The 24,547-nt window shown below is 39.2% G+C and overlaps 1 protein-coding gene across 1 annotated transcript in view; it reads left to right on the top strand.

Moving 5' to 3' along the window:
- SH3KBP1 (SH3 domain containing kinase binding protein 1) overlaps positions 1 to 24,547 on the top strand; it is a 209,237-nt gene that overhangs the window by 92,538 nt on the left and 92,152 nt on the right. The window contains exons 6-7 of the mRNA XM_086482058.1: positions 8,395 to 8,518; positions 13,879 to 13,953. Of these exons, the coding sequence (XP_086338184.1) occupies positions 8,395 to 8,518; positions 13,879 to 13,953 (199 nt within the window). The remainder of the gene's footprint in view (positions 1 to 8,394; positions 8,519 to 13,878; positions 13,954 to 24,547) is intronic.

Below are 24,547 nucleotides of genomic sequence, written 5' to 3'. Positions count from 1 at the left end.
AATAGGATTCACAGTGTTTCTGTCATTATACAATGATCATTATTTCAAATGATAAAATTTGATGTGAGGGACTCATTGTTTTAAAAATATGGCTTCCTCAGTTGTGAAAATTATTTTTTTTTGCAAGGGCCAGAATTATGCCATGTTATTGTACAAAACCCCCCAAAACAACAGCAAAAACCCCCTTCCCACATAGGCAACGTTTGGAGGCAATTCTTGCAAAATATCAATTTTGTTTATTATTACTCAGGATGAAAAACTGGATGATAGCATTCTCAGCATTATTTACTGTGGTTCAGTGGCTAATTGAAACATTAATGGTCATTCGCTTTCCATTTCCAGTTGCTCGTTTCTCTTACTCCATCTTTTTATTCATGAGTAGAAGGTCTCAGATTCCCACAAGTAGTATTTTATTGTATCCTCGTAAGAAAGTTGTATCAGTTGAATTAATTTGTTTTAAATTGACTTAGATTAATATTTTCAAATCTCTGTGGATTTCTGTTTAGTTGAAAATAAATCGATTCCTAAGTGACTTATGGCAAACTGAAACGGTTGTTGTTCAGGTCAAAATACTGTCTATTTATCTTTATGTGGGTATTTAGCGAAAAATGTGTTTAAAATGTCACTTATGGTTGACAACTCATGAAGCTTTTCCTCTGGCAAAGAAAAGCTGGTTCCTGTGATACTGTGCTAATTTGGCTTCATCCTTAAAGAAATGAGTCCTGCACCTCCTTGAACCCCTTAAAGGTCACTGCCTTCAGCAAAGGGTTGGCAGAAAGGAATGCATCTTCTCAGCTGCCTCCATCAGTGCCCAAGCGTGTTTCCCCAGGCCCCCAGTTAAAAATGGGCTACACATGGTGATACCACATGGTGGCATGCTGAGGATGAGGATGTCTTCTCTTCTCCCACCTTTGCTTCAGGGCGCTAACCAACACATGAGATGCAGTAGCATCTAAAACTCCCCAGGCCCTTCTGGTGCCAACAGGTTGGTTAAGATACTTTTTGAAAGCGTATTAATGTCTGTGGTAGTGGTAGATACTATTGCAAATTCCTGTTGTGGCAGAAGTGATTTGACGCTGTACAGTGGATTGAAACAACAGCAACAGCAAGTTTGAGTTTTGAGGTGCTAGGCTTGTCACCAGATAGATATCCTTGGAGGCTGTATATGTTCAGAATTTACAGTTCCTTCCTATTTGTTCTCAATAGTTAGAAATTAATTATAATAAGATCAAACATTCATCACAATAGATAAAATGCTTGTTGTTAAACTAGAGGTTTCCATAACTACACAGATACTGATACCCATGAGACATTAATTTACAGACCTAAATTAAAAGTACATTTGAAACTAACAAGAGAAGCATTTTCATCGTTGTTTATGTTCACATTTAATGTGTGATTGATAGCTTTTTCCTTGTCATTTTCTAGCTCATTAGCTGTAACTCTAATTACAGTTGTCCCAAAATACAACTGTAACTAATTGTCTTATTAAACGCAGATATCTGAATTCCAATTATGTTTCACCCTTAGACTTTCATGGGATGCCAGACAATTAACTTGTAGCATCAGAGTAAGGACATTTGGCATGTCATTCGACAGTTCTGAGCCTGCTTTCATTTGGGATTAGTCTGTTGTCATGCTGCTACATACCTTGTGGCCTTATCCTGCTGAGAAGTCAGCTTTTTGGCAATGTGTAGTTCATGGCGTTAAGCTCACAACTTAGTCTTTGACTGAGACGTGCTGTAATACAACTTAGCTTATTCTTTGACTTTTAGTTAACATTGCCTTGTATTATGTGATCAAACCCTGTAAGTAACTCATCTGAAATGGTTAAAATACAGGCTGATTTTTTACAAATATGTTGCCCCTTTTGTGCAAGTTTAGTGGGGTTTTGTTGTTGTTGTTGTTATCAGATAAAGTGGTTCAGCCCATTTCCTAGAACAGGATAAACACTGGGGATTGAGCTGGACTTCCCTTACAGTAACTTATTTTGACAGCTGTAGGGTTGAAAGGGGGATACTTGATAGTGGCAAGAGGATGGTCTGTGCCACAAGTACAGAACTGTATAATACTGCAAGGAAACAGCTGAGAATGAACACTGGGGTTCCATGTCTCTCAGTTACTTTTCTGTGAAATGCTGTGGTAAGGTGTTTTTCCTGATCATCTTCCAACAAGTGGTTCACGAGGACTTCTACGGCTGCTACTTATTTGGTTAGCTCATGTGGTAGGAGGCTTTTTTTGTGGAAATAAGGGTGCAAATACCTCTGACTCTTTGTAGAGTCATTCCAGTTCTGCATGATTGCTTTCTCTATCCTTCAGTTTCTTTCTTAGAAGATGATGTTGTACAAAACCGACAAAAACCCAAACTACAAAAAACAAATTAAAAAAAAAAATCCCAAAGCACATTTTGACATTGTAAAATAAAGGATTCTGAAGCTCAAATGATCCCTTCATACAAGGTACTTTTGCAGTTTTTAATTCTTCGCTTCTGCACCAGAGTTATCAAACAGCTTCCAGATCTGCTGTAGCAGAAGCCCAAGGGCTGGTTGACGTCTCATGGGGATGGCTCTCTCCGAATGCACTCCCAGAATAAGCATCAAGTGGCACTGTAGGCACCATCTTCTGTTGAGATCTTGTTTTCAAAATTTATTTTCCCGTTGACAGTGAATATGATTTGTTTATTTTCCCTCTTGGGAATCTATGTTTTTAATTTCCTTTCAACATAAGGTTGGTTTTGTCCTTCAAGCTCAAAGTCTTCCATTAGAATTTGTAAAATACGGGAGGTTTTCTGTTGCTTTCTATGCTCTAGTACTCTCTAAGCAAAAGAAAATTTGTTGACCTTGGGCTTCTCTCCTTACTGTTGCCTGCCTCTGGCATTGCTTTTATTCCTGGGACTGTGTTTTAGTTTTAACAGCCCAGAAAAACTCTGTTGTGATCCAGGGAGACTTTCTTCCACCTGAAACCTTTCCTGACTCAAAGCCTACGTTGTTTGCTGCAGCTGAGGTGTAAGTAGTCTGTCAGCCTAATAGACAAAGCCACAAGTTGTAGAAAAGCTTCTGGAACAGGTGGATACAGGAGTTTATTGGAAATACACTTTAGGTCGGTGATTCTAAAGAGCTGAACATTTTCGTCATTTAACAACTTTAGCCTGTTAATTATATAGCAACGTGTGAGCAAGCAGCTGTAGCAGTCCTAGGTATTCTGGCAAGCAACTGCTGGTAGTTGGCCTCAGCATTTCCTGCTCTTTTTGGGTATCCCATCTTGGAGTTACCGGGATGGCCACCCAGTTCCCTCAAGGGAAGACGCTTCTCGCCTTGTATCAACAACGTTTATTGCACTGCAGGTCAGGCTGATGCTCCCTCTGGCACTCCTTTCTTTAAATGGTGATGTTGCAGATTGTATTTGCCATGAAGAGAAGACCTAAAGAACATAAAAAGTAACATTTCCTTGCTTTTGGAATATCTTAATCTTGTAGTCCTAGGATCTACTAAAGTGAGTTTGTTTTGTTTGGTTGCTTTACAGTTACAGAATAAAACTGCAGTCCCAGTCGGAAATAGAACTATTATGTTTGCCTGAAGGCTTTTACTGCTGCCACTTTTTTTTTTTTTTTTTTTTTTTTTTTACTTTAAACATGGAAATAGGCTCATTTCAATAATTTTTTGTTGATTTCTAAGCAGCTTAATGTCCTAGCATCTGTATATCCTTTTGAGAGCTTCTTGTTTGTGTGTCTGAATGTCTCACCCATATAATTCTCTGTTATTTTCCTGTCTGTCCACTTCCATGGTATCTGTTTGAGCACTTCATTATTATTTCTTATTTATATTACTTGTAAGTGAAATTAGCTATTGCAACCTCTTACTGTCTTTCTAATCTGGGTTATTTTTGTGTGCTGGGATCTCCCAATTTGATTAAACACTAACTTTCTAACAAAGTAACACAGTATATTTTGAATTATTTTCATCTGTATTTGGTTCCTAGTTTTTAAAAACCTCATTTACATGAAAAAGGCTCTACTGATTGAGTAATTCAATTAAAAACAAAAGACAAGTATTCTTTTTTCGTTGAAAATGTAAAAATACCCAAAGCCCAATGATACTGGAAGAACATTTGAATGTTGCATAATTATTATATAGATTAAATTTCCTTTTAAATCCCAAAGGCAAGACTTCTTCGTGGGATGCATTTCTTTAGAGAAGATGTACCGTTCTGTGGTGATATTGTTCTTTGTGTGTCATTTGATTACATCCAGGTATTGGACTGCCTATAGCTGTCTGCTATTGCATTTGTCCTTGCCCCATGCATGGCGTTGACTGAGTTGTAGTTGGATGTATGTGTTGTTACCTCCGTAAATATATGGAGAAATGAAATATCTTCAGTCACTTTCCCATGTGTTATTGCTCTTCAAATGTGGTGTGACAGCAGTACTGGCAGCCTAGAGGCTTGGCAAGATGAGGACATGCCTTGCCTCTCCGAAAGGCAGTGAACAGATAGAACACACTGAAAACACTTCCAGAAAATACCTCTAGCTGTAGCCACTTACATGTGGCAGATTGGAAAGATTCTTCTTTTAACTTAAAAGCAAAAACTTCATTTTCAGGCTGAACTTACAATTGGTATGTAGGGTATTATGAATAGTAGAACTTCTCTTCTGGCATAGGGACACGGACTACTGAGTGAAATCCTACTCTTTTTAGATTGTTTGGTTCAGCACATGAATGCTGGGCATAAATCAGGACCTAGATGTATAAATCCTGAAAGCACTTTGTTATAATAGTATAGTAACAAATTTTATTGAGTGCTCATACCTCCAGATGGATTACACCCATGAATAATGGATTTTCATTTGTAAGGTTTTATTGGCTGGGAATTATTGTGACATTCCAAACTGTATGATAATGGATTTGCCCCAGTTTGGGATAACTAAATCCTGGGGGTATTTTAGCGTCTTCATTATTGTGTGGATTAACCTCTACATGGCGTGTTTTGAGGCCTAAAGGTATATAGCACTTAACTATAGTGTTTAAAAATACTTAAAACTTTTGATGCTTTTGATGAAAATTTCCTAATAAATCTTTGGGAAGCCAAATTTGACAAGAACCTCTGATGTCATGCTAACATGATTCTGCATTTTCTTGCAGAAAAATCTGGGTTTTCCTTTAGATTTTTCTGAATTCCCAAAATGATTGAATATGACGGGGTTTTTTTTCAGATCATTCATTATTTTATCAGCTGGAAAGTTATAATAAGATAATAAATACTGTGAGTATATTCACATCCAATTTAGATTTACCTACTTAAAGATCTTTGTGTATGTGCATTTCTATACAGATGCATAGAAACTCATACATGAACACACCACATAAAGAGTGCTAATGATAACTTGTAAGAAAACTGTGAAGTGTTACCCTGGAAGAATTAAGCAGGAGAAGACTACTTGAGGAAAAGATGGAACTGAGTGATATTGGTCGTCTTATTTCTGTCAAGTAATCTCAGCATCTTGCAAAGCAGGCATCTTGGGAACTGTGTAATTCCCCTGTGATTAATCTTCTAGTCAATCAGCTAATGCAGTTATGGTTTAACGTTTAGCTCTAATCAATACTTCATTAGAAAAATTGAAATATATTGTAGCTCTAAGAGTCTTGACCATGTGTATTTTCTATATAACGATAACATATATAGGTATTTAGAGATACAATTAGTAGAGTCTATTAAACGTTGCGTGTCATGTAGTTTCAGTTTTCCATATGATTTTTAATTTATCTGGAGAGAAGAAAAGCAAATATTACCTTTTAGAGACTTTAATACTATAATGTGAAAAACCTGCACGCCACTGAAGGGACTGAGTGATTTGTACATATTCTGTCCTCTGAAGTAGCAGCAAGATAATAGCTATTATTCCCAGAGTTGTGCTTGACCTCACTAATGTTACTGATGCAGCTGCAGGGGTCGGGTGTGAGTTTTATCATGGGCAGGTACTAAGATTAAATGAAAGTAGCTGTGCTGGTCTGAACTGCTTTCAAATTAAAAGAAAAACTCAACCTAGGAGGATGAGAAATGTGCTAAAATGTGACAGAGCTCAGAGGGTTGTGATCAGCATTGCAGAGTCCAGCTGGAGGCCTGTGGCTGGCGGTGTTCCCCAGGGGTCAGTACTGAGTCTGGTCTTGTTCAACATATTCATCAATGACCTGGATGAAGGGACAGAGTGCACTCTCAGCAAGTTTGCTGACGATACTGGGAGGAGTGTCTGATACACCGGAAGGCTGTGCTGCCATTCAGCGACAGCTGGATGGGCTGGAGAGCTGGGCAGAGAGGAACTTAATGAAGTTCAACAAGGGCAAGTGTAGAGTCCTGCACCTCGGGAGGAATAACCCCACACACCAGTACAGGCTGAGGGTCAACCTGCTGGACAGCAGCTCTGCAGAGAAGGACCTGGGAGTCCTGGTGGGCAGCAAGTTAACCATGAGCCAGCAATGTGCCCTTGTGGTCAGGAAGGCCAGTGGTATCCCGGGGTGTATTAAGAAGAGTGTGGCCAGCAGGTCGAGGGAGGTTCCTTTACTCTGCCCTGGTAAGGCCACATCTGGAGTGCTGTGTCCAGTTCTGGGCCCCCAAGTTCAAGAGGGCCAGAGAACTACTGGAGAGAGTCCAGCGGAGGGCTATGAAGATGAGGAGGGGACTGGAGCATCTCTCGTATGAGGAAAGGTTGAGAGACCTGGGGCTCTTTAGCCTGGAGAAGAGAAGACTGAGAGGGGACCTTATCAACGCTTACAGATACCTAAAGGGCAGGTGTCAAGAGGATGGGGCCAGGCTCTCCTCAGTGGTGCCCAGTGACAGGACAAGGGGCAACGGGCACAAACTGGAGCACAGGAAGTTCTGCCTGAACATGAGGAGGACCTTCTTTACTCTGAGGGTGGCAGAGCACTGGAACAGGCTGCCCAGGGAGGCTGTGGAGTCGCCTTCTCTGGAGATACTCAAACCCCACCTGGACACAATCCTGTGTGACCTGCTCTAGGCTAACCTGCTTTAATAGGGGAGTTGGACCAGATGGTCTCCAGAGGTCCGTTCCAATCCCTACCTTATGTGAAAAAGGTTGAAGGTGGAGAGAAAGTGCAGGGAACATTCCTGAAGTAACAACAGTTTTCTTTGTAGTAAAATTGTGCATGTAGCTAAGTTGAAAAAAATCAACTATTCATCTATCGTTTGAGGAAATACTTGCTTGTATTTGTTTTGTTAAGAACTTGAGATTTTCACAGGTAGGTGATAGAAACTGGACTTTTTTCTGTAATAATTAACTAGTACGGTTTAAGATGTGGGGTTGTTTTTTTAACATAAATGTGAGCACTCTCAACTTGTAAAGTTAACTTTGTCTTTTCATAATTTTTTTTTGGAGGGGGGCAGGAAAGAGGTGGGTCAAACATTATTGGAGACTGATGTGTCACAGACTGACACTGTCCTCCACTGTCATTTTTTTGGTGAATGGATAGTGTCTTGACAGATGAAAAATATTTATCTGTCAAGGATGTGTTTAGCTGGTGCATATAATAAGTCATTTCTTGCTGTCCCATTATAACCTAAAGGCATCTGGTTTCTAAGGGCTGTCATTTCGCTGCCTGACACTGCCGTTCAATCCTGAATGGGTTATACAGGAGGGAGTTTGTCATTTTTAAGTGATATTTTCTCTTGGGATTGGGCTAGGAAGTGTTTCTCCTCTTTCTGACCGTATCACGATTATGTATTTCAGTAGCTCTTTGTAAATCTAGAGTCAAATATGCATTAGTACTGTTCTTTGTTCTCTGTAGATTTCGTATGCTAACACATTAATGATTTAGCGACATTCTTAAATTTTATATTAGGGAATTTCTGATTTTGATGGGGAAGACAGGAGTATTCACATGATTTATCTTAAGATACCTAGTTTAAAGTCTCTGAATAGCCCTTTGCAGGCATTTCTCTTTCACCATTGATTACTTAAAGAATTTAAACTCTTATAATCTGCAAATCACATTCATTAAGAAGATGGTCATGAATAGGAGTACAGTGTACACTGAAACTTTAGTGATTGAACAGATATCCATAACAATTGAAATGTGGAGAGACTGTGTGCTCTCTAGTTGTTCTTTTATCCTTTTACTTAATGCTCGTCCATGCTTCTGAACTGCTGTCAGCCCTGCTGACATTTACAGATGGGTGAGTGCGTCTTGCATGGGTTTATTTTAGCAAAATGAAGGAGAGGTGTTCTGTCTTGGAGCCTGTGCTGTGTCCTCCTTATACCTGAAATTAATCCAAAGTGTTCAAAATCATTACTGCCATTGTTACTGAAAATAATTTCTATAATGTTACTCTGTTAAGTGTTGCTTATGTTAAAACCCCTTTTTTTTTGTTTTTGTCTTGATGCAGGTGGAAGAGGGCTGGTGGGAAGGTATACTCAATGGAAAGACTGGCATGTTTCCTTCCAACTTCATAAAGGAACTGTCTGATTCTGATGATGTTGGAACAGCACAGGAAGAGCAAGTAAAGCCAAGTAAGGAAAAAAAAAATTACTGGTGTTCTGTATGTATGTCTGTATCTTTACCACCTAACACATTGATAGGGCAGCGCATTCTTATCTCTTGCTTGAAAGTGGTTTTGAATGCCGTGTTCTTAATTTGTGCTGTGAAAGGGTCAAATGATGATAAATGTGTACTTGCAATGCTACCTGAGTTGTAATATTGGCAAAGCTCCCTGAGCTGTGTTAAGACTTGCCGAGCTGCAACAGACCAAGAAGAGAGAAGGCAGTGATGATAATTGGATTTGTATTTCAAAATTAATTACAAGGGCTTTTTTGGTTTTAGATATGGAAACTGAGCAAAGTAACCAAACATCTACAAAGTGGCTGTGCTTATTTAAACAAGGGATTAAAGTGCCATGCCTTCTGTAATGACTCCAGTAGATTGAGGGATTCATAATTATTGGTGTGGGACATGCGGCACTTTTTCCCTCCAGGTGCTGAGCATGTTACTATCACCTCCGTCACCCACTGCCCCAGCAGCCAAAGGGAAAAAGGCCAGAACTGGGACATGGACTTTGTTCTCTCACTTACAGTGGGCCAGTACTGCTGCAGGTGAAAAGCATGTTTGGTACCTAAGTTTGCAATAGTATAAGCATGGTAGTGGGTTGTCCTATTTATAAATTCCCTTGGAGAATAACCTGAACCAAAAGTATGCTGTTATATGAAATGGACACTTGTTGGTCTTAATGTTTTTTCTGTTCTTCAAACAGATGTTCTTTTTATTTCCTAATTCAGTAGTCAATTCTGAATCTTTAGTGAAAAGGAAGAAAGTCGATTGTATTTACATATTTCAGGCTAATTCCACAGTACCTGCCAAGGTCTTCCTATTTTCAGCACTGCAGGTATTCATTACTATGTAGTGTTCTGAGATCTCTGAACAAACAAAAGTGAAAGGGCTCGAAGATCTTTGTAAGCTTATTGCAGCTGAAATTTACCGAAGCCCTTATAGTTCACTGTCAGCAAGAGGTAGAAAGTTATACTTTCGAGTTTTTTCATTTTTTCTCTCATTTTTCCATTTAGGGCAAATTTATCACCTTTATTCCATCCCGCAGAAATAAGATCCTAAAAAACTTGACTTTTGCAATGATGAAAATTCTTTGTATTGTTTTTGTAATGCAGTGCCTATTCATGTGTAGTGGCACTGGTGACCTAGTCTTGTGGTCACTGCTGCTAAAGGTATTTACAGGTAACGTTCCTTCAGACTGGAATGAAAATATTTTTAAGGACGTTAACAATTTTAGTGTGATGGGAAGGGTAAAGGTGATTAAGTGAAGTTGCGCATTTCAGTGAGATTGCAAACTGCTTTCTGTAACTTGTGTGTGCTATCACGAATTTTGTTCATTATAAACACAATGAGTCTTGGAAGAACTAATTGTGTAGATGTAGTTTCAGTTCTGGATTCTATAATGTTCGGTACTCTATAAATGGACAAGGTAAATGATACTGTTCAGGATGGAATACCCCAATTTTATCTGTATGAGTGAATGAATATTCCTTCCTTAGGTAATTTGATAATATTTACTTTATAATAAACATCCTAAAAATGTCTTTTAACAAAAACACATATTGGAGTGTGTAAAAACAGCCAGAAAGCATTAGCTTGTTTCGTTGACATCCATAATGTCACATGCTTAGTTCAAATTCAGTTTCGTGTGCTGGTTCTGTCAGTGGAGTGTAAAGCCTGTGATACTTGTATTGAGAAGATATCAGTAACACAGACATCATTTTTGTCTCTGTAACTAAATTGAAGATAACGGTAGTTGAGAGATGGGTTTTCTTCTTTCTTGTATGTAATTTAACTCTTTGTAGGTGCTTTGTGGCTAGCTAAGACAATGTGTTATTAGGAGCTATTTATAAATAGTAAAATACCTATAAAACCGAAGAACACTGTAAACCTCCTCAGAGAGAGACAAGGACTCAAGGAATGTTGAGATTCTTTTGGGGGTTTTAATGCTTTTTTATTTATTTTTCTTAATGTAAAACCATCAATTTAAGAACTGCATTGCCCTAGCAGAATTGTGGGAAATATGCATCAACTCAGTTCTTTATATGGTTTATGTAATTGTTACAGATGTTGCTCTCTAATACATGGTGCTTTATGAGGCATTATTCAGGTACGCTGACTATCTGAATGTGAAAATCTCCATAATGAGATTGCAAAAAATTTCAGCAAGTTTATACAACTGAGTAGGAATGATAATCTCATTCCAAGTGTCTGTGCTTAGTCTTAAAACATAGTAAAATAAAACCCGGACAAGTAAACCCTGGAAGATTTGGGCATCAAGCTAGCATTATTGTTGAAATACTCTGGGTAGTATCTCAAAAGCATGTACTCATAACTTTAGATCAGCTTCATCACCCTTGGGTGGCAAGATGTGTCAGGACTTCAGATCTTCAATAACTCCTTTTTGATTCTCTGGAAACATTGTTTGAATACGTCTGTATCACAGGACTTTGTAAGACAGAAGCCTTGAATATGAATTCTAGTTTTTTAAGTTAGCAGTGAGGTGTGAGGGGCTGTACCTGCACATTGAACTAGAACCTTGGGCAGCCACTGAGGTTCTACACAGCTTCTAAAGGAGCCTGGAAAGGGTTGGGGTATGGCTCTGCAATCTTGAGCGGAGCCTTGAACTCTTCAGCCCAGCTTGTAAAATGGGTAAAGTAATACTTGGCAGGTGTACTGTGACACTTGAGAAGGTATCATGGGGTCTTTGGACAAGGGGCACTGTGCAAACACAAGAGTATTTTTTAGTTAATAGACAAATGTAAGGCTTCAGTTAAGCTTAGTTAAACTCAACCTTTTAATCACATTTTACTGACCCTGTCTAAAGAGAGCCTTTTTAAAAGGGCAAATGTAACTTTTGGTGAACTCAAAGTGTAAAAAATACAGAGGAGAAAAATTATATAACTCAGCTTTTTAGGAATAAGGTTAATAAAAATACATGTTTCTCTGTCCTTCTGTCATGACTTACACAGGCCCATTGGGGAGAAAGGTGCCTGATTTTATTGGTTTTGTTGTGTCCATGTAGCTTTTATGTCAGCTCAGAGTAAAGAGCCAGAAGAAATTGGTTTCTTTTCCCACTCTGCCATAGAGTAACCACAGAAGGTTCTTCAGAACAAAAAGCCCCTTTTTTTGAAAATGTCTGGGGCTAGTTTTGGAAGTGCCTAAATATTTCTGAATACTGACAGTGGGACTTAGCTTGCCCCTAAACTTGAAAGGGTTGGGAACCTGTGCATCCCCTCAGATGGTAGCTGCTCAGCAGATTGGAAAGTGAGACTGTTACAAGATCAAAAGGTTGTGGGTTCGGGGGTTGGTTGGTTTGTTTTTAAAGTGTTTGTCCCAGCTGTAAGGTGACTGGGAAATTTTTTGTCTTCAAAGGCATGTTTCCGAATGTTAAGTACAGACAGGATCAGGTACCCTTAAAGTAAACAACAGTCCCTTAAGCATCCTCTTAAATTAAAACATTGCTTTTCTTTGACTGACTGTTAACAGCATGAACAGGAAGTATGCATTATAATTTTATTACTATATTAAATGGATACATGGATTATAAGATTATTTTCTAGGTTTCTCAGATATCTAGTGTTAGTTTAAAGAATTTTTTCAATACCACCTTGTCATTACAGTAGCCTATCGAGAAGCAAAAAGTTGTCATGTAGTCAAATAAATAGTATCTGAGAGAATCACAACATAATATTAAGGGGATGATTTCAAAAGCATTTTAGTATGTCATGACAACATTTAAAGGTCACCTTTTGTATCTTCCTGACTCTTATATGTGTCTGTTCAAGAATTGCTAGGCTTTATGGTATGTATCAACTATTTTTAGAACCTACTAGTGATGGCCACTGTTGAAGTCATGACTGCTGGAGTTAGAACTGGTCATAGACTCACCAGCTGATGGTTCAGTCAGGCAACCTGCTGCATTTTGAGTTCTTAAAACTTTAGATGTCCATTACTATCTCTTTGGCTCTCCTCAATGTCATGAAGCTTAACATACCTTTCTCTCAGCAATTTCCTAATTGTTGTTTTGACTGTTTTAATAACATTCTTCTACTGATATTTTATAAAAACAAGGTGGAAAGATGGATTTGTGGCTTTTTTGCTTCCTCATTATGTAAAAATAAGGCAAGGAAAAATTTTTATTATTAATTAAACTGCAAGAACAAAACAGAGAAACAGCTTTTTACAATACATAAATGAGTATAGCTTTTTTTTTTTTCTGAAAGTCCAACAGAATGATGTACAGGGGAAAAAATACACGGTTTTGGTACCAAAACATGTGTGATGCTGTGTTGGGACAATTCACATGTATTGGCTATTTTGCTGTAAAATTTTACTGAAGGCATTCATTTTTATGATGATATACCTAGGTGAGATTGGCAACAACCTGACATTGGTACATTCTTGGACTTGCCTGGCTACCTTGGGTTTAGAAAAAAACCCAAAACATACAAAACACCTCAGCTGCTCATGCTCTTTACCTTCACTTTAATTTCATATCCTAAGTGTCAGAGCATGAGTTATCTTGCTATCAAAGAAAAAAAAACCCAAGAAATTAATCGTTTTGATAATAAATATCTTATCTTAAAGATCTAAGTGGGAAATAGGATTTGTTTGGGTGGTTTTGTTGTTTTCTTTTTTAATTTTAGTATTTTGGTTTTGTTAATATGTGCCAAGTCAAAGACCTGATAAAGCTATTGGCTGAAAAACTGATTTATTCAGGTTTTAGTGTCCAATCCCTTCAACTAACCATTGTTTAAGACCAGTTCCCGTGTCCATAACATTCCTAATAAGTCATCTTCGAAAGATGCAGTATTTCTGATGCTCACAGGATCCTGGTATATGAAAGAAATGTGAGTATTTCATTGCCCTGTTTGGATGTCAGCTGTGCTTGTTCGAGTGCACTACATCTGCATCAGGAGTGTTGAGCCACTGTGAGTAGATCATTTCAGTAATAATTTTTTTCAGGCTTCCCCTGCGCTCCATGAGTAGACTGAATAATTTCATTTGCAAGTCTAACAACTTGGTGGACAACAGTCAAAACCTAAGAAAAATGCATTCTGTTGGTCATTGTAAAGAACAGCTTTAGCAAAATCATGAGATTCTTTTATCTGACATACATGCAGTGAGAATATTTTGACTTCATGTACAATCAGATACTTTTGTTAGTATTCTCGTTGTTTTGCTAATGAGGCTTTAAAAATGTTAGTGACTGAAAATACAGATTAAAACCTCTTCCTTTCCCTTCTTTTTACCATCATTCGATCTCTTCACCCCTACCCTGCCCCTTCTCTTTTTTTTCGTCTTTCCTTCTCTTGCCTGCTGTCAGGAAAATCTGCCTTTGAAGGGAAAATTCTGTACAGAGTGGCACCGGCAAAGATTGACAGCTACAGACGCTATAACAGTGAGTGTGTTTCAAAATCAACAAGCAATAGCTTTAGTCCTCTGTACTTGTTTGATTTATCTACACTTGTAAAGTGCGCCACTGCTACTCACTTATGGCTACTCTACATGCATATACCTGTCTGTAAGCTAAAGTCAGTTTGCTGCTGATGAACTGCCTAGCCTTAATGCAATGAGAATGCACCCGTTCCTTCTGTGCATGTGTATGTTATATGTCTATATAATGTATGTGTGTAAGCCCACAATAAATTGTGAATTATATTGGATGTTTGGGTCTCAGCTATGGATTGAAATTAAGACCATTTAGTCCCATCATTTTTGCCACCTGAAACATGAAGACGATAATAACCACAAATCTTTGAATTAAAAGTCCTTCTGCACTAAAAATAAAGTTCTCATTGTGATTGCTGAATTCATAAAATATGCTTTGCTTTCCTTAAAGAATGCTGTGGGTTTTGGTTTGTTTGGGTTTTCGGGTTTTGTTGGGTTTGGGTTTGTAGGGGTTTTTTTTAATGTACTGCATGCTCTTCATTTGGCATTCTGTCTTTGACAGCTATTACTCACAGCATTTTGGCTGATACGTTTTTTTCTGCCAAGGAGGGTAAAAGATATAAAGCTACTTTCATTTCATGTTCAGGTTTTTGCCTTCTGCCTTTTGGAAGCAGGGAACATGTTGCTTTTCATATGCTTTTACTACCCTGTTAATACAGAAGAAGAAAGGATGGTTACATCAGATGCAAGACAGAGGAAGCAAAGACGACAGAAATCTGTCCTTCCACCTGCTTCCTCATCAAGAAATCTAGCAGAGAGAGATTCTACTGAGTCACATTCAGTGTGACTAAGTACAAAGTGTTCAGTCCTGTCCTCCGGTGAACAGGATGTTGTGCTAACTGTGACATCTGCTTCCGTCCCAGACATCTTTCTCTTGAGAAGATCCAAGCTGTGCTGCCTTTCTTTCTCCTTTCTGGGTGGGAGTGTTTGCTGTCCTACCTCTGAGGAATTCTCTTATGCATGTTCACAACAAAGGATGAAGCAGTTGTAATGGTAGCCTTCTATTCTGGTAACGTGCACTTACACCTTCTTTTTTAAACAAAAACTGATCCAGTTTTGAACAAAAATCTTTGTGAATATGTGCAGTTCTGAGTATTTCCTCAGAATTATCTCCTTGTCTCCCAGAATTCATCTCTTTCCTGCAGCTCTTCTCAAGCTTCCAGCCAAGTTTTTGCTTTGGCTGGAGGACACTATGTGGATGATGGTCTTTGCATTTTTCTGCTGCTTGTCACCTTATATGAGTGTTCATGACTGCTTATGCATCACTCAAATTGCATGCTTCTTGCAGAGTTCTTAGCATTATGGCCTTGAATCCACCTATCCGATGAGTATAATTAGAATTTATGAAGTAAAACTCCAGTATGCTTGACTTCTGACTTATGATCTAGCTTTAAATCAGATGCAAGGTCTGCCTTTGGAGCCTTTAATTTCACAACATTAATCTTTCTGGGCAATGAAGCCCTAACATTACCTTTTGAAGTTTTCCAGAAACCTGTTCTCCATGCCCAGCCCATTTTTCATTGAGAGTCAAATGGCCCTTCCCCTTTTCTACAGTCATTTAGGGTGAGCCTAAGGTGAAGTCAAGAAGAATTCAGTCACCTTTCCAATTGTGCTAGAGCGCTGCATTTATTTCTTCTTGCTAATGATACTGGCCCGTGGTTGCGCTATGTCACAGAAAATAAATTTCATCAAACTGATTTCACAAAGTGCAGGGTTGGATAGGTATCTACAGGTATGCTTGATAACCAGCTGCACAAAAATGGCTTAACCCACAGTATATTGTCTCACGTTGCTCTGGGCAAACACCCATCTAAACTTTGTTTTTGAAGCTGACGAGATGTCTTGTTTAGTACTACATCCCTTGGCATTTGATTGAAACTTGCATGTTTTTTCATGCTGCAGAAGTATTTTGCTTTCTCTGTAAAACTACATCTCAGAAGGTCAGATGTCCAGCTACATTTGTGGCCTGTTTGTTGCTTACTGGATTGGAACTGGGACTGAAGTAGGTGGTGTGCAAAATCAGGTCATCCGGGAAAGTTTTAAACGAACTGAGGGTTGGCATTGTTGCTATTATCAGAGATGTTATCTCCTAAACTAGCATATAAAAAGGAGGGTTCATTACTCTTCCTGCTACATCTATTGGCAGCTCACTTACATATTCTTCCCAAGGAGGCCTACTGAAGGTGTGGCCAGCTCCTTCCATTTCATATCTGACCTCTGGTCCTTATTTTTAGACAAATATCCATGTGCTTATGTCTCCAGTGAAAATAATTTGGATCCATTCCATGTAATTGTTTTCATTAAGGGTTATCTGTTTAAAACAACCCACAGCTACACTAATTTCAACTTTCTGATTTCTCCATAAGTTAAGCTCAGGTCAATGCATAGCTTTAGATTTATGCCCAAAGGGTGCTTGGATTCACCAGTATCACATTGCATGAAGCGTTGCTCAACTTTTGAAGCAAGCTTAGAGCTTTTACTTTACAAACATATGCTTAGTGCTAAAACCTTTTATTTTTAAAGCAATTTTGCAACTGCTGGGTTTAAAATAAGTTTTCTTGCTTAACCAAGGCCTGTAACAGCTAAATGCTGTTGAATTACTGTGTAGCTGCTTCTAGAGATACCTTCCACTAAAATACGCAAGATTATCTCCTGCATAAACACCCAGCTTTGCCTTCATATACTGACATGGCTTTTTTGGTCATTAGGTATGCCAGGCTCTGCTCAGCAATAATTCCAGCTCCTTTGGCATTCTGCTCATCAACCTGCTGTCAGAAAATCTTTGCTACTGTGTATACTGGATGAAGAGGGACACACGACAACAAAAAATTACTTACTTGTTATTTTGTTGATCACAGCCCTCTTTTCTCTCATCCTGCAACTTTCCTGCACCTCCACAAAAAAACCCGCTTCTTGGATTTCTAATTTTTTTATTTTTACTGGTTTAATTTCTCTTACTTCCTTCGCTTTCTTTTTCTTCGAAGATGCTATAACTGAGGAACAGGGCAGATACAATGCTTGATTTGACAATATTTGCCTCTCTTTCCTTATATGTGGATCCACAATGCTGTCAGTAATAGATATTAGATAAAATGGAAGAAGATGAGACAGGATCGTTGAAACAGAAATATTCGTGAGTAACCTTAATTGTGTTTTCTATTGCTCCACCACTTTTTTTTTCTTATTTCTTTTTCTTTTTTTTTTTCCCTCCCCCCTAATCTCGAGGAACTGTGGCTGGTCAGAGTTCCAAGAAACAGTATGGTTGATGTACTTATGACATTGTTAACCTCATTTAAGAGTGTCTGAATGTGAGCAAAGTTAAATGGGAAATTCAAATGTGGATTTTAACAGTTCTGGAGAGAGGGCAGTTACAATTTTTTATTTCACCTCAACTTATAGCTTGCTTACAAAGAAGAACATGTATTAAATACGCAGCTGCTACAATGAAGAATAACATCTGAGAAAGAACAATGCTAAAATTGGGTGAGGGAAATTTTTATGATTAAAAATAAGCATCCTGTTTTCTGGAGAACAAATGTACAGATGGTGAGGGATTTGGAGTGGTGGGTGGAAGAATTATGTTGACTGAGGTGAAACACATTAAATCCTTCTGTTGATTCGGACTCCTGCTACCAAGTGGTTTTCCATGAGTCTCACAAAAGACTCACTCATTTTTGGTGAATGGAAGGTAAAGGATTCTTTTGGCTGTGGTTGCTTACTCATCCTTTCACATGTAATAACATGTTCCTTTACTTGGTGAGAACAACGGTGGTGAAAAAATAGTTCCAAAATGAAGATGACAATGGTACAGTTGTAGAGCTCCTGAAAGAATGATTGTTTCTAATTGCTCTTACACTACTCGGGAGAGCGGCTGGGGATGAGGTGAAGCGACCAACTCCCGTATTGATGGCTCTGTGCTCATGCTGCAGAGGACGCTTGTGCTGCGTTGGCCTTAATGCATGCTGCTACGTGGTGCTGGACACTGCTCCCCTTTTCCCTGCATGATTTCTTGTGCAAGCATAAAAATCTTGGGGTTGTTTCTTAAGCGGCAAGAACTGTTGGGCTAAGGAAAATGAACATGCTGAAGGGAAATGACAAAACGTTTAGATTACATGGTTAAATTTCTTCAAGGAATATGACAGAGAACAACAAATAGTGACTAACATTGAGCTAGTCTGCCTCAGCTGTTTGTACATGTGTAACCCACTCTTGGTAAAGAAACATAAATTTGTTTTTTGAAAGCATGACTTTATTAACCTTTGAGCTGTGAAGAATCTACATGGGTTTGTTCTACAGTAATATTTAAAATCAAACTTCCCTTTCTGGTTTTGATTTTTTTAAGACACCATGGGATGTTCTCGGGGATGGCTTCAACAAAATACAGGACTTTGATAGAAAGCAAGCTCAAGATAAATACCACATAGGCTGTGGGTATTTGTCCTGCCTTTGCCAGTATGTGAGGAAAAGGAAGGATGGTTCCTGTCTTATCTTCTGCAATTGCCACTCATAACTTCACCTTCTTTGTCATTCAGATCAGTCATTCAGGCATTCAACGCTGTAATTCTCTAAACAGAAAGAAAGGACAGATTTCTCCTCGCCTTCCTTCCCTTTTGTAAACAGCAAAAAACCCAATAAGCTCCATTTACACAGTTCTTTGTTCTATTAAACACAGTTGACAGCTTTTCTCTCTGGCTGCCAGACCAAATCAGGAGATCCTTTGCGTTGTCTCAGGTGTGTGCCTCTGAACAGCTGACCTTTACATCAGTTAACAGAGCTAGCCTAAGAAGCATTTAGAGGGCCAAAGCATCATTGCCTTATACATCGTCAGAGTGGTCCATCTTTTGCCCAGAGTGGTCCGTCCTTTGCCCAGTGCCATAAATTGTCTGTGGAGAGAACAATCCAGAATAAAGAGCAAAAACTACATTGCTAAATAACAGCTCAAAATAGAAAGCTCTGTAAAGCTCACAATGTATTCCCCTTTTTTCCTGCCATTTTAAGCTATTTAGAAACAATTCATTTCCTGCTTTGAATGGAGTTAATTTTATCGCAACTGTTTATTTTTGTTTTAACAGCTTTAGTTTACACAGCCCTTTATCATCCCTAAATATCTTTCTGATTTAGAATCTTGGTTTGATGCCAGCGCAGCTCTGGGGCCATTGGTGAATTAAGTCTGATGTTGTGGTCTCTTTTTAATCCCTGTTTGAGCTAATCTGTTTTGGTACATTTCAGAATGTTGCTCTCAAAAGACCTGTAACTGGCATAACAGGAGTGTGGTGTGTTTGAAATGTCTTGAGAAAAATAATCTCTCTTATATACCCATAGAGGAAAAAACGTGTGTGAAGTGCGAAATTCTTCCAGACAGTGTTGTGAGAATTTAATCTTCATGAATACTAAATTAGTTTGCGTTTGTAAGGAGCATGAAGCAACAGAGAATCTTAAAGCTCTGAGTGTTTTTAAATAGCCTTATGTCAGTAGTCCCATATCTTGTCCCAGCCGAAAGTTGGGAATGGTTGGCTTCTGGGAATTTTAACTTCTTGCTGCTGATGCTGCCCTAAGGTCAAGGAGCGTACTATAAACGTGCTGCACCCAATGCTCAGATTTGAGCTCTACGTTGTGGTTCTACAGATGATTCAGCAGCAATAAATTTAGGGAAAAGAATAGTGTCTTTGTTTATAGAGCCAGAAATGGGAAGTGACACCCCCAAAAGACTTATGTGCTGAGAAATTTTAAAGATCTGAAAAATTTTCCTACTATTAGGACTGGTGTGATAGTAGGCACATTAGTGAGCACCTTGTTGATGTTATATTCTTAGCTTGTCAGCTCTCCAAATACTGAGAGAGAGCTGACAGATTCTAGAAATGTTGCTGTTAAAAAATAGAAAAAAAAAGTAAGAGGCCTGACTACTGAAGCTTTTATCCTGTTCTGGCCACATTTGAAGCATTTAATCACTAGACTTAAAAGTAAGATGTGCTCAATGTTTGTGAGGATAGCAGTTTGCTGAGCTGCTGGCCTTACCTTAGTCCTGAAGGTCACAGCTCTGCCACAGCTGTTTCAGATTGTGTGGGTGTATTGGTCTGCAGCAGCAGCAGCAGACTGTGCCAACTGAAATGCTCTCCAGTTTTCAGTGCCCATTTAGCAACCTGACCTCCCTGCTAACTGTAGCTCTTCTTGAAGAAAATTTCATGTTTAAAATCCATGATCTGACAGTTTAGGTCACTCAGGTTCCTGCTTAGTTCCAAGCTATATCCATGGGCTACATTTGTCTTTTGGAGAAACTGTCCACCCAGCTCTGTTCTCCTACTAAGCTTTTTGCAGTAGTGGCAAAAAAGGCCATGAAAAGCTGAACGAAAAAAAAAAAGGAGGGTGGTTGGAAGAAGGACCTTTTTCCATTTTTAAGAGAGATCACCTCAACCACCAGCCATCCCTTCCTTGTGTAGGCAGGGCTAGGGATGCCAGTGCAGCTGCACTTGGCAGGATTGCTCTGAGAGGATTGCTGACATATGTATGCTGAGATATATATATATATGCTGAGATATATATATATGCTGATTATATATATATATATATATATATGTATATATCAAGGAACAAGCCAATGAAAAAATAAATGAGGAAAGAATTTGTCAGGCAAGGATGCACAGTGTTGCAAATCCTTGCTTGCAAGTTCTTTGTCTCTACATATCAGAGGTGTATATCTCATGTACGTTGGGAGGAAGGTAAGAGAGAGTCTCCTTAGCATGTCTTTAAGAGTAAGAGCATGTTAGATTGTTTTCTGCAGGACTGTTTTGTACTTAAGCACTGCATTATTTTTTCTTAATGTTACTACAGATCTTAATTTTTTCTAATTCATTTTCAGTTTCTACTGCATATAGTCCTCCTGTTCTGTCACCTTTGCCTCTTGCCCTCAGCTGTGAAGTGGTAAGAGCAAGAGCAGACTAGTTCTTGGAAAAGCCAGGGCTTTTATTCTTTCTTATTTATTTATTTAAGGGGGGTCCAGAGGGCTTCTAAGTTTGTGTCAGTTGAAAAATAATAAATGATGTCATTTTCCCAGTTGATCAGGAAGAATTTTTTTTTAACTTTGAAGGAGCTTAGTAAGGCTGGCCTCTGTATCTGGCTGCTCAAATGAAGTTTAGTTTGAACAGGCATCACTGCAGTCCATTCTGTCCTCATTTAAAAAAAAAAAAAAAAAAATTAAAAAGCTGTTATTTCCTGTGCTGCTTTCGTTATGAGGACTGAATACTGAGACAAAGCTGTGTGGCAACATAAAGAATGAAATTACTTTGGGATTATCATCAAGCACAGATGAGTGATGCTGGGCAAATCTGTTGGAAGCTTGAGATGAGGTTTCTGATACAAGGTGTGATGTCTCATCATAGAAGAATGGTCATAAGAGTTGAAGATGCTGTAATGCCTCCTCTATTCTGCTCTGGTGAGACCCCACCTGCAGTGCTGCGTTCAGCTCTGGGGCCCCCAGCACAAGAAAGACACGGACCTGCTTGAGCAGGTCCAGAGGAGGGCCACAGAGATGACGAGGGGGCTGGAGCACCTCCCCTGTGAGGACAGGCTGAGAGAGTTGGGGTTGTTCAGCCTGGAGAAGAGAAGGCTCCGGGGAGACCTTACAGCGGCCTTCCAGTGCTCAAAGGGGGCCTGCAGGAAAGGTGGGGAGGGACTCTTGATCAGGGAGGGTAGTGATAGGACGAGGGGTAGTGGTTTCAAACTGAAAGAGGGGAGATTTAGATTAGATATTAGGAAGAAATTCTTGACTGTGAGGGTGGTGAGACACTGGCACAGGCTGCCCAGAGAAGCTGTGGCTGCCCCCTCCCTGGCAGTGTTCAAGGCCAGGCTGGATGGGGCTTTGAGCAACCTTGTCTAGTGGGAGGTGTCCCTGCCCATGGCAGGGGGGCTGGAACTAGATGATCTGTAAAGTCCCTTCCAACCCAAACCATTCTGTAGTTCTATGATAATGAAAACCAAGTGATGACCCAGAAACAAAAGCCTAATTCTTATTGGAGCCCCTTGATGTTTCTGATCTCTCTTTCATGCAGGCTTCAAGGATCTGGAAGTCCATGGGAGACCTGTTGAGTAATTCCCATAATTAGTTCCATATTTTACTGCTATCTGCTGGACAGCGTCCAGGTCCTCTTCTTACACAATTAGTGATGCAGAAAACTTATTTTAATTATTTATTTTAAAGACAGCTTTTCTGTTCGTTTAAGGGAGTGCCTGAGAGCAGTCATGGGTTCTATCAGTTAAAATCCAGTTACTTGTGGAGGGAGGTCTCTGGACTGCTCCCTCCCTCCATCACAGAGTAGATCGAGGAGATTTTAGAAAGGATGAGAAAAAGAACTTTTGCTTGAGGATAATTTTCCTGCCCCATATCAAGAAGATCTTTTCTTCAGCAAAAAGACGATGATCGCTATGATTTGTTTGTGGTTTTTGAGTTGTGGATATTTTATACTCAGAAATATTATTTGTAACTCAGTGTGGTCGATTGGTGACCCTTTTCTTTGCATTTAGAAGTAGCAAAGTTCTAGCCTCTGTCTCAGCCACGGCCCTAGTGACTGATATTTTGCAAAGCTAGGGCAGGTCCAGCTAGTAGAAGTTAGAGATTCTTCTCTTACTGCCCAAGTCACAACAAAGTGTAGGGATAAGAAAGAGGCAGTGCGTTTGCCATGTTGCCTGAAGAGATCTATACCTCTGTGGCTTAAATAATTGTGGAATGGCTCTGCTATGGATAACCACTCCCCTCCCACCAACAACAGCACAGAGCAGGATCACAGTGAATACCTGAATTCCCTAGTTACTGCTTTCGTGAGCTCTAGAGGAGAAGGAGCACAGAGAATTTACTTTACTGACGGCAGGAATACTACCGTTCTAACTACCGTAATAAATGACTGAAACCAGATTTGAAGTTTTCCCCCAGGCCCTTCTTGGGAAAATAGAAAGGTCCAAGCAAAGAGGTGAAGACCCTTGCATATTTAAGAAAAGAACTGTAATATTATTTTCTAGTATTCTTTTAAATTCCAATCCTGCACAGCTTATGGAACAAATAACTTGTTCGGTGCTATGTAAATTGAACACTGAAAGAAACGGACATGTTCGTTGGGAACTTTCTCTGTTTCCACATTTATACTCCTTTCATGTTTTGGATACAGGAAATCTCAGAGCAGCATATGATGACTTTTCTGCTTGACAGTTTTGCTAAACCCCGACACATAATTCCCGATTTCATGTCCTAGCAGCACCCTGGTGTTGAAACCAGTTTAACAGATGAGCCCCTTGCATACCAGATCATGAAGATGTGCCTGTAAGGCCTCAGGACTTGCACTGTTTTCTGTGTTTCATCGGAGAAGCTTAAAGTAGCCCTTGATAAAGATGCTGTGTTTTACTGGGTAGTTGCTAAACAGTGAATTGCCGGGAAGACAAACGGTCCCCTCCAAAACAAGTTGCTGCTCACCAGCATGGCAGAAAGTTGTTGTATGGAGCCTGTCCGTTTGTTAAAACCAAAGGCATCACTTGAGTCAGGGAGGCAAAAGCAAATACTTCAATTGTTAATATTAAAAATTTTAATTGACTTAGAAATATTTTTTCGTTAGGTAATCCCTTGATTTGGTTTTGAAAGGTTGTCCTAGTGTAGGCTGGAAATGACATTCAGATGCTTTCAGCTCAGGAACACTGCTTCATTCTGTTTCTGTTGCTTATACACATCAAAGAGTAGAAACTGAGGTGTTACGAAGATTTTATAAAACTTCCCACATGCTCCACAACTTGCAGCCCTTTTATAGGGCTCCAACAGACTTTACCCAATCTTAGTACCATTTCTTTCCTTTTTGCAGAAATACAGGTAATTTTGGGGTGGCATTACTGGCTTACCAAAGGAAAGAGGGAAAGAGATTTGTATATAATCTCTACTTGATTTTAGGTGTCTACATTTTAAAGAAGAATCTGTACTGGCAGCCTTTTATGGTGAAAATCCATTGCAATCTCTTTGTGGACCTTGATATAAAAATAATTAAGAATATACGTTTAGTTGAAATTTCTCTTTCTTTGATTTATAAGATCCCTGTCTGTGGCACCACGAATGCTTGTGAGTATTTGAGTTTGTTATTATTCGGTAGAATTAGTGCTGTAGTAGCAGCAATTGCTGTGGTTTTCCTGGAAACATAGTTAAGTCAATCTGTAACATAGGAAGGAAGATTTAAATGATCTGGGGGACTGTTTCAATTGGAGGAAACTTCCGTGGGTCACTTTTGCTGCCAGTGGCTGTTTGGCCTGATCCTGCACTGTTCTGTAAAGTGGCTGAAGCATCACCATATTGCATCTGAGACCTCTGCTATTCAAACAGCAGGTATTTTCAGATAAGTGCAGATAAATTTTCCTATTCACTGAGAGAAGTAATGCAAAACTGAATGTCAGTTTTGACTTATTATATTCCTGGAGGATAGTGTGCATGGGTGCTTTTCTTATGAGGCTGTCTATGCTGCAGAGAGATTTCATTTTCAGCAGGGAACATATTATGCAGCTTATTTGATTGCAAATTTGTT

The sequence above is a fragment of the Leptosomus discolor genome, chromosome 1 (assembly GCF_034619465.1).
Source record: "Leptosomus discolor isolate bLepDis1 chromosome 1, bLepDis1.hap2, whole genome shotgun sequence".
Classification (NCBI taxonomy): Eukaryota; Metazoa; Chordata; class Aves; order Leptosomiformes; family Leptosomidae; genus Leptosomus; species Leptosomus discolor.
This window is presented reverse-complemented; position numbering and strand designations above follow the sequence as displayed.